Source organism: Mobula hypostoma, chromosome 10, assembly GCF_963921235.1.
Source record: "Mobula hypostoma chromosome 10, sMobHyp1.1, whole genome shotgun sequence".
In the NCBI taxonomy this organism is placed as follows: domain Eukaryota; kingdom Metazoa; phylum Chordata; class Chondrichthyes; order Myliobatiformes; family Myliobatidae; genus Mobula; species Mobula hypostoma.
In genome coordinates this window covers 9,751,470-9,766,898 of record NC_086106.1, presented here as the reverse complement: position 1 = coordinate 9,766,898, position 15,429 = coordinate 9,751,470, and the positions used below count along the sequence as shown (strand labels likewise).

Genomic DNA, 15,429 nt, shown 5'->3' with positions numbered 1-15,429 from the left:
GGATGTGGGGGAGAGGGGAACGGGTGACTAGAGATGGGGCGTAGGATTAAAGAGGGGGAACACAGAAACATATGGGAGAGGAAATAGGGCAACTCAGTGACAGTGGAAGATGGAATTACATCTGAGAGATGAGGACAAGGATGATCTGGAGACGGGACGGGATGGGGGGAGGTGACCCAGAGATGGAAGTAAGGAGACGGGGGGGGGGGTGCAGTGCAAACAATAGATGAGGAGTCAGAAGAAGCAACCCATTGAAGAGCGAGGGAGGATGGGATGATCCAGAGACTGGGGAGGGGGAGGGGGACAGGATGGGGGTGTTTGCAGCTGGAGTGATGTGGGGTAGGAGGAAGAGACTTAAAATCAATCTCTCTCTCTCTCTCTCTCTCTCTCTCTCTCTATATATATATATATATACATATAATTGTTGAAATATTCAATACACAACAGAGGCAATGGTAGGGGCGTGACACAAAAATAGGTGGGAGGGGTGGCCCACAGAATTGGGACAGGGCAGGTGGACAACACAGAATAATTTTCTTGTGGACGTTCCCAGTAAATACAAAGATACACAATAGAATCAATAAAAAAACTACGCACATCAAAGACAGACAAATAACCAATGTGCAAAAGACAAAATGTTGTGCAAATGCCAAAAAAAAAGAAAAATAATAATAAATAAATACTACTTATGAGAAGATGAGTTGTCGAACCCTTGAACAGGAGTCTATAGGTTGTGGGATCAGTTCCGTGTTGTGGTGACTGAAGTTATGCAGTTTGAGATCTTTAACAAAACTGCTGATTCCCATGGCTATCTTGACTATACCTCTTCCCAGCCTGTCTCCTGTAAAAATGCTGCTCTCTTCTCTCAGTTCCTTTATCTGCACTGCATCTGTTCCCAGGGCGTGGCTTTCCTTTCCTGGCCATCAGAAATGTCTCCTTCAAAGAATGAGGTTTCCCTTCCCTCACCATTGAAGATGTCCTCAGTCCATATCTCTTCCACTTCACACTCACCCCATCTTCTCACTGCCTTAACAGTAATAGGAGTTCCTCTTGCCCTCTCCTACCACCCCATGAGCCTCCACATCCAACGCACATTCTCTGCAACTTCCGCCATCTTCAACGGGATCCTACCACCAATCACATCGTTATCCCCATCCCCTCATCTCCACTCCCTCCTTAATTCCACTGTCCCTTTGTCCTTCCCCACTAATCTGCATCCCGGCACATATCCCTGCAAGCAATGGAAATGCTACACCTCAGCCCAGGGCTCCAAACAGCTCTTGCAGGTGAAACAACAATTCAAGGTGTAGCCAACCATTTCAATTTCTATCCCACATTCCCATTCAGACATGGCGGTCAATGGGCTTTTCTTTGACCATGATGAAGCCACTCTTAGGGTGGAGGAGCAACACCTCTTCTTCCATCTAGGCAGCCTCCAACCTGATGGCACGAACATCAATGCCTCCTTCCTGTAACTTCTCCCCTCTCCCTCCTCTTCTACTTCCCTCTCTGGCTTTTTACTTCTTCTCCTCACCTGCCTATTACTTCCCCCTGGGTCCCTCTCTTCCTTCCCTTCCTCCCATGATCCCCTCTCCTCTCCTATCAGATTCCTTCTTCTCCAGCCCTTGACATTTCCCACCCACCTGGCTTCACCTATCCCCTCCCAGCGTGTCCTCCTTCCCCACCGCCACCTGTTTATTCTGGCCTCTTCTCCCTTCCTTTCCCAGTCCTTGATGAGCGGCTCTCGGCCCGACATTTCGACTATTCGTTTCCATAAATGCGACCTCGCTGCTGAGTTCTCACGGGCGCCCGCTCGCCCAACAGCTGAGCGCTTCAGTGGGCACCGTCGGCCGCCCGTCGATAAGATAAGCCACTAAAAAATTTGAAAGATACTGGGAAAATTGGACATTTTATTGCAGCCTGAAATTACTTCTTCACTGTACATTTATTTGGTTTGACGAACTTTGTTTTATTTCTTCTTACAAGGGAACCTGCAGAATGGACTTTAGAGTTATAGATCTTAAGGTCCCCTGAGACTTTGAAGGACAATTATGGACATAAGAGTTTGGTTAACCTTGATAACAGCAATGTAACCCATTTTGCTATTCATTTTTTCTATTATAAGATACGGATTTTACTCCACCTGTGATGACTCTGTCTGTTTGTTTTTATCCTATTTGTTCTGTTATTGGCAAAACAATAAAAATAAAGTCTAAACAAACGCAAACAACAGGAATTCTGCAGATGCTGGAAATTCAAGCAACATACATCAAAGTTGCTGGTGAACGCAGCAGGCCAGGCAGCATCTCTAGGAAGAGATGCAGTCGACATTTCAGGCCGAGACCCTTCGTCAGGACTAACTGAAGGAAGAGTGAGTAAGGGATTTGAAAGTTGGAGGGGGAGGGAGAGATCCAAAATGATAGGAGAAGACAGGAGGGGGAGGGATGGAGCCAAGAGCTGGACAGGTGATAGGCAAAAGGGGATACGAGAGGATCATGGGACAGGAGGTCCGGGAAGAAAGACAAGGGGGGGGGGTTGACCCAGAGGATGGGCAAGAGGTATATTCAGAGGGACAGAGGGAGAAAAAGGAGAGTGAGAGAAAGAATGTGTGCATAAAAATGAGTAACAGATGGGGTACGAGGGGGAGGTGGGGCCTTAGCGGAAGTTAGAGAAGTCAATGTTCATGCCATCAGGTTGGAGGCTACCCAGACGGAATATAAGGTGTTGTTCCTCCAACCTGAGTGTGGCTTCATCTCCCCAGTAGAGGAGGCCGTGGACAGACATGTCAGAATGGGAATGGGATGTGGAATTAAAATGCGTGGCCACTGGGAGATCCTGCTTTCTCTGGCGGACAGAGCGTAGATGTTCAGCAAAGCGGTCTCCCAGTCTGCGTCGGGTCTCACCAATATATAAAAGGCCACATCGGGAACACCGGACGCAGTATATCACCCCAGTCGACTCACAGGTGAAGTGATGCCTCACCTGGAAGGACTGTTTGGGGCCCTGAATGGTGGTAAGGGAGGAAGTGTAAGGGCATGTGTAGCACTTGTTCTGCTTACACGGATAAGTGCCAGGAGGGAGATCAGTGGGGAGGGATGGGGGGGACGAATGGACAAGGGAGTTGTGTAGGGAGCGATCCCTGCGGAATGCAGGGGGGGGGAGGGAAAGATGTGCTTAGTGGTGGGATCCCGTTGGAGGTGGCGGAAGTTACGGAGAATAATATGTTGGACCCGGAGGCTGGTGGGGTGGTAGGTGAGGACCAGGGGAACCCTATTCCTAGTGGGGTGGTGGGAGGATGGAGTGAGAGCAGATGTACGTGAAATGGGGGAGATGCGTTTAAGAGCAGAGTTGATAGTGGAGGAAGGGAAGCCCCTTTCTTTAAAAAAGGAAGACATCTCCCTCGTCCTAGAATGAAAAGCCTCATCCTGAGAGCAAGGATATACTGCAGAGAGAGAAGCGGAGATGGTGTTTCAGGTCTGACAGAAAGTGTTCAGATCTGAACCAGTAACTTTGCTTCATTCACCACAGATGCTGCCTGACCTGCTGTGTGCTTCTCTTGTTTTATACCCAAATATTAAAATCCAGCTCTAAATTAAATAGATTAAACTGAGCTAAGCAGAAAGCAAACATTCCTGGACTGTTTTACACATCAAAGTTGCTGGTGAACGCAGCAGGCCAGGCAGCATCTCTAGGAAGAGGTACGGTCGACATTTCGGGCCGAGACCCTTCGTCAGGAACTTCGCCCGAAACGTCGACTGTACCTCTTCCTAGAGATTCTGCCTGGCCTGCTGCGTTCACCAGCAACTTTGATGTGCGTTGCTTGAAATTCCAGCGTTTGCAGATTTCCCCGTGTTTGCCTGGACTGTTTAGTTGCCGTTCTGGTTTGGTGTTTCATATCCTGTGTTTTTCGCTCTTTTTTTTTGTCATTTGTGAGATTTGTTCTAATGTTTGCGCATTGGGGGTTTGACGTTTTTCTTTGAACGGATCCATGGTTTTCTTTGTTTCGTGGCTGTCTGTGCAGAAGATGAATCTCAGGCTGTACACCACATACTGTACAGTACGATAAGGAAAGATTGAACAGGTTAGGACTGTATTCTTTAGAACGTAGAAGACTGAGGAGATTTGATAGGGGTATCCAAAATTATGAGGGGTATAGATAGGGTAAATGCAAGCAGGCTTTGTCCACTGAGGTTGGGTGGCACTATAACCAGAGGTCATGGGTTAAGGGTGAAAGGTGAGAAGTTGAAGGGGAACATGAGGGGAAACTTCTTCTCTCTGAGGGTGGCAAGAGTGCGGAACGGGCTGCCAGCGCAAGTGGTGGATGTGACCTCGATTTCAACATTTAAGAGAAGTTTGGATAGGTACATGGACAGTAGGGATATGGAGGCCTATGGTCCTGGTGCAGGTCGACGGGAGTAGGCAGTTTAAATGGTTCGGCACGGACTAGATGGGCCAAAGGGCCGGTTTCTGTGCTGTACTTTTCCACGACTCTATAAATGTACTTAGAATCTTTTTGAATTCATGACTGCGCAGCTGATTCTGCTTTAGCTCCATCTACAGGCTTGCAGACGACGCCATCGTAGCGGGCCACAACTCAGGTAACGATGAGTCGGAGGACAGGAAGGAGATAGGGAGCTTGGTGACCTGCTGTCACGGCAACAACCTTTCCCCCTCAACGCCAGTAACAGGGTTGGCCATTGGCTTCAGGACGGGGAACCGAGGACCCCCCTCTGTTGGCACCAACGAAGCTGGGATCAAGAGGGCTCCAAGTTCAGAGGGGCGAACATCACCAATTGCCCATCCCGGGCCACGGCCAAGAAAGGTCACCAAAGCCTCTACTTCCTCAGGAGGCTAAAGAAATTTCCCTCACCAAGTTTTATAGATGCACAGTCCACGGACTCCGTGCTTGGCGGTATTGGTCCGTGGCGTAAAAACCATTGGGAATCTCCGCTCTGTCGAAAGCATCCTATCTGAGTCCATCGCGGGTTGTTTGGCAGCTGCTCTGCGCGTGACTGCGAGAAACTACAGAGAGGTTTGGACACAGCTCAACACACCATGGAAACCAACACTCCCCACTCCCCTTCCATGGAACCTGCGTACAGTTCTCACCTCTGAATCAGACCCCCTGGACATCTTCTCTTCTCCCCCTTCTCATCGGGCAAAAATTGGAATTCGAAATATAGAGACGGAAAACCTACAGCACAATACAGGCCCTTCGGCCCACAAAGCTGTGCTGAACATGTCCCTACCTTAGAAACTACCTAGGGTTACCCATAGCCCTCTATTTTTCTACCCTATCCAGGAGCCTCTTAAAAGACCCTATCGTATCCACCTCAACTACTAGCACCGGCAGCCCATTCCACACACTCACCACTCTCTGCATATAAAACTTACCCCTGGCATCTTCTCTGTACCTGCTTCTAAGCACCTTAAAACTGTCCCCTCTCGTGCTAGCCATTTCAGCCCTGGGGAAAAGCCTCTGACTATCCACACGATCAATGCCTCTCATCATCTTACACACCTCTATCAGGTCACCTCACATCCTCCGTCGCTCCACGGAGAAAAGGCCGAGTTCACTCAACCTATTCTCGTAAGGCATGCTCCCCAATCCAGGCAACATCCTTGTAAGCCTCCTTTGCACCCTTTGGGAGGGCAGTAAAGGGTGCAGTGAACGGGAAGGCAGCTTCGTGGGAGGTGCAAATGCCCCAGTTTTGATGTCATGGGAAAGAATGACTGGGAGCAGACAATCAGTTATGAGACGTGGGGGTGTAGGCCGGAGAATTGGTTTATTATTGTCACATGTACCTAATACTAGAGGGCTTGCATTGAAGGTGAGGGGGGTTAGGTACAAGGGGGATGGGAGGGGCATGTTTTTTTAACCAGAGGGTGGTGGATGCTTGATGGCATGAACATTGCCTTCTCAAACTTCCGCTAATGCCCCACCTCCCCCTGTACCCCATCCGTTATTTATTTATATACACACATTCTTTTTCTCTCTCTCCTTTTTCTCCCTCTGTCCCTCTGACTATACCCCTTGCCCATCCTCTGGGATTCCCCCCCTCCCCCTTTTCCTTCTCCCTGGGCCTCCTGTCCCATGATCCTGTCATATCCCTTTTGCCAGTCACCTGTCCAGCTCTCGGCTCCATCCCTCCCCCTCCTGTCTTCTCCTATCATTTTGGATCTCCCCCTCCCCTTCTCACTTTCAAATCTCTTACTAACTCTTCCTTCAGTTAGTCCTGACGAAGGGTCTCGGCCCGAAACGTCGACTGTACCTCCTCCTAGAGATGCTGCCTGGCCTGCTGCGTTCACCAGCAACTTTGATGTGTGTTGTCTAACCAAGCGCGCTGTCTCTCTCCAGTTTATAGTCTTTTATAATAGTTTTCCATATTTTAAGAGTCCATTTCACCCACGGGTTGTCAATATTATTTATGTAACTTTGTAGGTTATTATCAGCCAAAATTGCGTGATGAAATTCAATGAAAAAAATGATATAAACGCGCATGCGCCAAACTCCCGGCCGGCGGTCGAAAGATGCGCATGCGCTACACGTCCCCGCTAGTTCTCCAAAATCGCGCATGCGCTCGGTAGACAAAAGGCTGCGGAGAATCAGCAGCCTGGAGGACCGGGGCTCCGGCTGGGCGGTTTCATCAGCGCCGGCGGCCGCAGCCCGACTGAGGAACAATCGCTGCGGCAGCCCCAGGCGTTCCCTCCTCGCGATCCGGGCCGCCGATGAGCAAAGGTGCTGGGGCCGTTTCCGAGGCGCATGCGCATCACTGGGATCATTACAGATACTGGAGTCGGGTCTCGGGGTCGTGGGGTTTTCTCGCATAGAGGCAGCCGTGGGCTATCACCGCTAGTCTGCAGGGCACGTTTGGACATGCAGGCCAGGGAATGCGAGCGGATCGATCCTCCCAGACACAGCCCGAGTTTCAGCTGCCGAAATCCAAGTATTTGAAATTCGGAACAGAACTATAATTTCGTGCTAATCTCGCACGAAGAGTTTCCAGGGTGTGTTGTTGGTAGATGCCGAGCTTCGTTGAGACTGAGGCTTAAGAGAAGGTACCGTCTCTGCCTTTCAGTCAATTAAAATGTCAATTAGCGCTGAGCATAGTGGTTAGCGCAAAGGTTTACAGCACAGACGACTAGGGTTCAATTCCGGCCACTGACTTTATGTTCTTTCACATTGGTTTCCTCTGGGTGCTCCGGTTTCCTCAGTTCATCCTACCAGATTGTAAATTACCCCGTGATTAGGCTAGGGTTAAATCATATTAGCTTTGGTCACCTCTGGTCTATGTTCTCCGATTCCCGTTCTACCCGCGAGAACATGTCCCGTGCTCTTTGTATCACACAGTGATGATCACACACATTTGTCCTGGGCAACAGGTGAACTCATGGGGGAGGGGTGTTCGAGTAATTAGAAAGTCTCCAGGAACAGCTCTCTTTGTCACACTGTTGGACACACCCAGAATATGAAATAACACTACTGGAGAGGGAAAGCTCCGATTTTTAAACCTCCGCTGCCTTGCTGCCATACCCACCCACGGGGATGGCTGGGGGAGTAAACCCCGAGGAAGAAATCCAGAGCTGGGGTCCCTAAGGCAGTTTGATATTGTTTACAACTTCAAACTCTGGCAACCTCTGCGACAACACTGGTGCCAAGCTCTGTCGGCGCTTGCCCGTCCCTTGGTCTACATCAGTGACGTGGAGAGGGGGAGCCCCCTGCACGGGCAACAGCCGGTTCTTCAAATCTTCCCGCCCAGGCTTGTGCCCTGGAGAGGACACAGTCCACCAGAGGCCGTAAACCCGTGATCCCATGGGATCGACGGCGCCTACTACTGGAGAGAGACAAACTTAGCCCAAGTCACAGAATGATCCCAGAAATAGCCCATTTTGATTTGGACAGAAAGGCAGAGAATTTAATGGTCAGTCAGGTGCCTGAACCATGCCCAGTTAGAAGATCAGGAGTTGTTCCCCCAACTTCGCTGTAACATTGTGACGTCAGAGCTCATGATAGAGAGTAAAATTAATTTGATCTGAAATGCTGCCCTTCACCCACTGATGTCTTCTGTAAATCTCTTTGCAGGTAAGATCAGCAAGCCACTTCTGTCTGGGAACCTTGACAACAACAGCCCGCCAGTTCTGTCTCCGTCAGCTCACCGGCACTTGAATACCACCAACCTTTTGAATGAGGAGGAGGAGGTGCTTAAGAAGACAGCACGCCAATCACAGCGTGGTGAATCTGAACACGTGTAGAGTGTAGGGTTGAGAGTTGGATGGGCCGACCTGGAGATAAACCTTATGAATTGTCTTCAAGTCATTGAAAGAGTTACCAAATATTTCCTTGGCGGATTTTAGAGAAGATGTGCCTCCTCCTAGCTGGAAGCGTGCTTTGGGCCTGAAATGAAGTTTTCTGTTCTAACTCGGTGAAATCCACTGGAACCGGGGTGCTGGGAGCACACCAGCATCTGTCCTCTAGAAATCGGCTCTTCACCTGTGTTCACAATGAGGGGGACTCACTACAACTGACCTCTGACTTTATGAGTTGCCAGAGAATGGATAGAAGGGAGATACTGTTCACCTTCTCTCAGTGTGAGAGGGGATTCTGTTGACTCACAGAGATACCAGGGAGTCCGTACTGGGGAGGGGTCAATCGCCTGCTCTGAGTGTGGGAGGGGACATACTCAGTCATCCAGCCTGAAGGTACATCAACATGTTCACCCTATAGTGAGGCGGTTCACCAGTTCGGGCTGAGGGGATCAATTCATCTGCTATTCAGATTGAATTCAATTCAGGCACAATCTATAAGGGGTTTGTGCGTTCCCCCTGCAACATGTGGGTTTCTTCCTGGTGCTCTGGTTTCCTTCCACAATCCAAAGATGTATCGGCTAATTGGTCCGTGTAAATTGTCCTGAGATTAGGCTAGGGTTGAGTTGCTGAGTGGTGTGGCTTATTGGGCCAGAAGAGACTGTTCCATGCTGTATCTCTAAATAAAATGAAATAAAACTCACATCAGTTAGAGGCCACTCAACCTACTCCGTGTGGGAAGAGATTCACTGGCTCACTTCGCTCAACAGTGAGTCCACGAGGGAGAGAGACTGTCCTTCTCTTCTGTGTGTGTGTGTGGGGGCAGGGATTCACTAATTCATCCCACGTGATGAGACACCAGGGAGTTCACACTGGGGCAAGGCCATTCGCCTGCTCTGAATGTGGGAAGAGATTCATTCACTCGCACGGTCTACTGACACACCGGCGAGCTCACGCTGGGGAGATATCGCACGTCTGCTCCGAGTGTGGGCAGGGATTCACTCGGTCATCCCACCTACTGGCCCACCGGCGAGTTCACACCGGGGAGAGCCCCTTCACCTGTTCGGTGTGTGGGAAAGGATTCACTCGGTCGACTCACCTGGTAAGACACCAGCGGGGTCACACTGGGGAGAGGCCCTTTACCTGTTCTGAATGTGGGAAGGGATTTATTCGGTCATCCCACCTACTGGCTCATCAGCGACTTCACACCGGAGAGAGACCGTTCACTTGCACCGAATGTGGGAAGAGATTTACTGAGTCATCTAACCTGCTGGCGCACCAGCGAGTTCACACTGGGGAGAGGCCGTTCACCTGCTCTGAATGTGGAAAGGCATTTACTCGGTCATCTAATCTACTGGCACACCAGAGAGTTCACACCGGGGAGAGACCGTTCACTTGCCCTGAATGTGGGAAGGGATTCACTCGTTCAAATAACGTACTGGCACACCAGCGAGTTCACACTGTGGGGAACCTGTTCACCTGTTCCGGCTCGGGGAAGGAATTTGTTTGGTCAACTGACCTGATAACACACCAGCTAGGTCACACTGGGGAGAGGCCATTCATGTGCTCTGATTGTGGGAAGGGATTTACTCGGTCGTCTAACCTTCTGATACACCAGCGGGTTCACACTGGAGAGAGACCGTTCACCTGCTCCGAATGTGGGAAGAGGTTCACTCACTCGTCCCACCTTATGACGCACCTGCGAGTTCACAGTGGGGAGAGGCCGTTCACCTGCTCTGAATGTGGGAAGGGATTCACTCATTCATCCAACCTTGTGACGCACTACCGAGTTCACGCTCGGGAAAGTGTTTAAATAAGCTGCCTGCGGATGTTTAACCATCAGAGTTCCCGAGTCCAGAGGCAAGTTCACAAGTGAGTGTTGCTGTCGAACTCGGCAATTATCGCTGCTGCTCATCACACCCGGTGCTCCACCCTGGTCACTGGGAATGAGAGGAGTTTCCTCTGCTGATGTTCACCCGTAATGGAGTTTAATATTCTGCATCTGTGACATAATTAAGTACTATTTAAAACTCTGTCCCAGGTACTTAGTGAGCCTATAGTACAGTAGCATTCCAGCTAAGCCCAGATGGTCCCTGCTGTGTTTCTCTTCCACGATAGTTATTTTAAATCCGTCCCTGCTGTTCACCTCTCTTCTTCCTGTGGTGATGGGTTCCAAATGAATGAAGAGTTTTCCCTTGAATTTCCTGCATGACCTTTCTGCACATTGAGGAAGACGATGTCTGACATGTTTTTCTATGTCTTGGCTGAGGAAGAATGGCACTGGTTGTTAACCTCCCTATTCTGTTTTTAATGTTATATATACAAGAGATTCTATGGATGCTGGTAATCCAGAGCAGCATTCACCCAATTCTGGAGGAACTCAGCAGGTCAGGCAGCATCTATTGAAAGGGTGGGAGCAATGGGGTCCTTTCTGGTTGGCTGCTGGAGACTTGTGGTGTTCTGCCAGGGGTCAGTGCCTTTTCACGAGATATGTCAATAATAGGGACAATGGAATTGATTGCTTATTGGCCAAGTTTGCAGATAGGTTCCAAATTCAAAGTGTCATGAACCCTTCAGACCAGCGAGGGGCGCTGTATAGCAACAGGTCTCGACACACCGGAACATCTTTCATTTGAGCATATTGATTTGTTTAATGACTAGTTTTATCATTAAGCTGTCACTGTTTTTTTTAATGCTTGTTATGTGAATTTGGTTTTCCTATTCTTCTCGTTCTTAAGTGATTAGTTTTTGGTTTCGACCTGCGCAGGGCTTCTGTGTTTTATGCTCTGTTTAAGGTTATTTTGGACCAGCGCTCACTGTTGTGTGCTGAATTTGAGTTCTGTGTGAATTACCGTTCTGTGTGCTCAAGTTCAGAGTTCGTCAGCTTTTAGTTTGATTATTCCCTGTATTCTGAATAAATCTTCATCATTAATCTCTACTCTAGAGTACTGAGTTTACTCCGGACCTGGGTCCACTCATCTGAAGATCATTACAAAGTACGTCCAGGTCACCATATGCTACCCTGTAATCCATTTTCTTGTGTGTGGGCATTCACAGTAAGTATGAAGAGACACAATGAAAGACTGCACCCAGCAGGACGAACAAACAACCAATGTGCCAAAGACAAAGGACTGCAAATACAAAAAGAAAGAAAGAAAAAAGAAATAGTAATTAATAAGCAATAATATAAAGAACATGAGATGAACAGTCCTTGAAAGGTGTTGTGGGAACGGTTCATTGACAGGGCGAGTTAATAACCTGGTGATTGCGGGGTAATAACTTTCCGAACTGGGTGGTGTGAATCCTAGGGGTCCTGGATCACCTTCCTGATGGCAGCAGTGGGATGAACGCATGGCCTGGTGGGAATCCTTCACGGATGCTGCTTTCCTCGGACCGTGCTCTGTGTCAGTGTGCTCAGTGGTAGGGAGGGTTTTACCCATGATGGTCTCGGCTGCACGCACTACTTTTTTGTTGGTCATTAGTGTTTCCATACTAGGCTGTGATGCAGCCAGTCAGTGTACTCATCAATAGGTACAATTAATGTCAGAGAAATGTATACAATATACACCCTGAAATTCTTTTTCTTTGCAAACATCCATGAAACGGAGCAGTGCCCCAAAGAATGAATGACAGTTAAACGTTAGAACCCCAAAGCCCCCCCAACTCCCCCCTCCCTCCCCCACCATCACCACACATCTATGAAAGTCGAAGCGGAGCTGCAGGTAGTTTTGAGGAAGTAGGGATTATGCAGAAGGTCTTAGACAGATTAGGAGAATGGGTTTAAGACGGTGCTGGTGAAACCCAGCCACGACTTATTGGCAGCAAACGAAACAAGGACTGCAACTAGATACTTTATTAATAATACTTTCCCTGGTAAACACGCTAATGGTAAATGATCACCACAAACAATGGAGAGGAGAGCAAAGGCGAGGCTGAGTCAAAGCGTGCGGGTACAAGGCGAAGTCAGAAGTGAGGTCGAGGCAAAATCGGGGCGAGCGGAGGAGAGGCCGATTCGAGGCCCGCCCGCTGAAACCTAGAGCAAGTTTTGATCGGTCTAAGCACCAGGCCGATTTGGAAACATGGCGGTGTGGTCTGGTTTCAGAGTGTATCGATGCAACAGGGCCAGCGTCCTCGAGCCAGGAACGATCCAGTGTTTGGACGATATAAACACTGGGCCAAATGGATTTAAAAGGGGCACTCAGGTTGGAGGAGTATTCCATCTGGGTAGCCTCCAACCTGATGGCATGAACATTGACTTTTCAAACTTCTGGTAATGCCCACCCAGCACTTCACCATTCCCCTTTCCCTCCCTCACCTTATCTCCTTACCTGGCTGTCACCTCCCTCTGGTGCTCCTCCCCCTTTTCTTTCTTCCTCTCCCATCAGATTCCCATTCTCCAGTCCTTTATCTCTTTTACCAATCAGCCCCAGGTCTTTATTTCATCCCTTCTACCCCCTCCCGGTTTCACCTATCACCTCGTGTTTCTTCATCCTCTCACCCCCACCTTTTAACTCTACTCATCATTTTTCCTCCGGTCCTCATGAAGGATCTCGGCTTGAAACATTGACCGTTCACGCTTTTCCGTAGATGCTGCCCGGCCTGCTGAGTTCCTCCAGCATTTTGTGTGTGTTGCCCCGAATAGGTGGACACCCTTTTAGGACAGAGATGAGGAGGAATTTCTTTAGCCAGAAGGTGGTGACTCTGGAATTCATTGCCACAGTGTGGGCTCTGTCATAGGAAATATATAAAGTGGAGGCTGCTTTTTGATTAGTGAAAGCTGCAAAGGTTACAAGGAGAAGGCAGGAAAATGGTTTTGAGAGGGATAATAAATTAGCCATGATGGAATGGTGGAACAGACTCGATGGCTGATTCTGTTCCTATGTCTTATGGTCTTATTTAAAGTAATTAAAGAGTAAACATTTTGGGTCAAGACCCTTCATCAGGAATGGAAAACGGCAAGAAAGAAGCCAGAATAGGATTTTTTTTTCGATTATGAGAACACTCAGTCCTCTTTTATTGTCATTTAGAAATGCATACGTGCATTAAGAAATGATACAATGTTTCTCCAGAGTGATATCACAGAAAAACAGGACAAACCAAAGATTAACACTGATAGAACCACATACTTATAACATATAGTTACAGCAGTGCAAAGCAATACCATAATTTGATGAAGAACAAACCATGGGCACAGTAAAAAAAAGTCTCAAAGTCCCCCGAGTCGATCGACTCTCGAGTCCCTGATAGTGGCGGCAAAAGGGAGAAACTCCCTACCATAAACCTCCAGGCGCCGTCAACTTGCCGATGCCTTGGAAGCAGCTGACCACAGCCGACACTGAGTCCATCTGTCTGAAAACTTCAAGCCTCCGACCAGCCCCTCCGATACAGCCTCCCGAGCGCCAGAATTTGGGGGAGGGGAAGGAGTGCAAGCTGGCAGGTGATAGTTGAAACCAGGGAGGAGGAGGGAATGAAGTGAGGAGCTGGGAGCTGATAAGTGGGAAAGATGAAGAAGAAGGAAATGGTTAGGGGAGGAGAGTTGTCCACGGGAGGAAGGGAACGAGGAGGGGCGCCAGAGAGAATTTATGGACGTGTTCTCTGCTTCCAGAGGGCTGCATCTCACACAGCTGGGGGGTTTTCCAGTACATGACTGTTCTCTGGTCTGAAAGCAGACTTAGTTGGATGATCAGTGGAGCAGGGAGAGAAATCAGAGATGGGCAGGGTATGTGGATCTGGACAGTGGTAGGGGGTAAGCATGTGCAGAAATGTAGGGAATCAGAGGATGGAGTGTGGCAGTGGATGACATTTGGAAGCTGATCGATTCAGGAAAAGAGCGTGGTAACTTGTTGACACACACAATGCCTGTTTTGGGAGCCTGTTGTGTTAAACCAGCTACGGACCTCTCCTCAGAAAGACATTGACTGGATGGGTGCTATTTTGGCAAAGTTGAGCAGCGCTAGCAAACGCTTTCAATGGCCTCAACTGAAAAGCAATTGCTGCCAGCTCCAGACACACCACGGACCCGCACCCCGGGTCAGTCACAATCCTTGCCTCTCCCTCTGCTGCATGATGTGCGCCAGGGTCCCGGGGCGACTTTTGCTGGCACCACTTCTGATGGGACTATGATGTATAGCCTGGTTTCTGACTTGGGAAAGATTGTGTATAGAGGCAGTTAATTGTTTTTCTGTGTTTGGAAGGGCAGATGGAGGGATAACTGAGCACAGCTGAGATCTTGCGATCTAAATATAAGGATCTGTAACTCTGACCAAAAATGTAGATTGGAGTTTTATCTTCCATGAAGAACTTCTGAAAATTAACAATTTTATCAAGTCAAGTTTATTGTCGTTTAACTATATACATGTCTATAACATATATAACCATATAATGTATATAGAAATGACACAATGTTTCTTTGAACCAGGGTGTAGAAGGGTCTCGGCCTGAAACGTCGACTGCGCCTCTTCCTCTAGATGCTGCCTGGCCTGCTGCGTTCACCAGCAACTTTGATGTATGTTGCTTGAATTTCCAGCATCTGCAGAATTCCTGTTGTTTGTAGAACACAATAGTACATATAACACACATAACACATGATGACTTAGGAAGGGAAGGGTAAAATTTACAGATGAATCACACATAGATAACAAACTAAAGTGGGGGAGGGGAACGTCGACTCAGACCACGAGAGGCCTGCGTCGGGCATTTTCATGCCTTACAAGGCACAGATTGGAAGTCTGTGTGGGGCGCCACTCCTTGCACAGACACTAGAGCAATGTGTGGTTAAGTGCCTTGCTCAAGGACACAACACGCTGCCACAGCTGAGGCTCAAACTACCGACCTTCAGATCACTAGACGAACGCTTTAACCACTTGGCCACGTGCCCAAACTAAAGTGCATTAATATTAAATATTATAAGGTATGGGATAGATGAATCAGTGACACTTTGAATAGGCGGGGAGTTCAGAAGCCTAATGGTGTGGGGGAAGAAACAGTTTCTCAACCTGACTGTTCTTCTTTTTATGTATCATGGTCTCCTGCCTGATGGTAGAGAGTTAAAGAGGTTGCTTGATGGATGGGTGGGATTCTTGGTAATACTAAGGGCCCTGCGTACGTGGCGATCCTGATCAATGT

General features: G+C 48.6%; 1 protein-coding gene across 3 annotated transcripts; it reads left to right on the top strand.

Annotated features, from left to right (window-relative positions):
* The first annotated feature begins 6,576 nt into the window (after nucleotides 1-6,576).
* Nucleotides 6,577-13,628, top strand: LOC134353233 (gastrula zinc finger protein XlCGF8.2DB-like). 3 transcript variants are annotated; one of them, XR_010019566.1, is made up of 3 exons: nucleotides 6,577-6,739; nucleotides 8,084-10,176; nucleotides 11,249-13,628. XR_010019566.1 is itself a non-coding variant. In XM_063061260.1 (2 exons), exon 2 carries the CDS (start codon nucleotides 9,155-9,157, stop codon nucleotides 10,115-10,117), a length of 963 nt encoding a protein of 320 aa, XP_062917330.1. In that variant the 5' UTR covers nucleotides 6,577-6,739; nucleotides 8,084-9,154; the 3' UTR covers nucleotides 10,118-11,219. The 3 variants fall into 3 exon arrangements, 2 of the variants coding, with proteins under 2 accessions (XP_062917330.1, XP_062917332.1); XM_063061260.1 differs by lacking the exon at nucleotides 11,249-13,628 and having other exon boundaries at nucleotides 8,084-11,219; XM_063061262.1 differs by lacking the exons at nucleotides 6,577-6,739; nucleotides 11,249-13,628 and adding an exon at nucleotides 6,749-7,059 and having other exon boundaries at nucleotides 8,084-11,219.
* Nucleotides 13,629-15,429: the final 1,801 nt, after the last annotated feature.

Coding starts and splice junctions, on each gene's coding strand:
- LOC134353233 (XM_063061260.1), top strand. CDS start 9,155: ATGAGACACCAGGGAGTTCACACTGGGGCAAGGCCATTCGCCTGCTCT.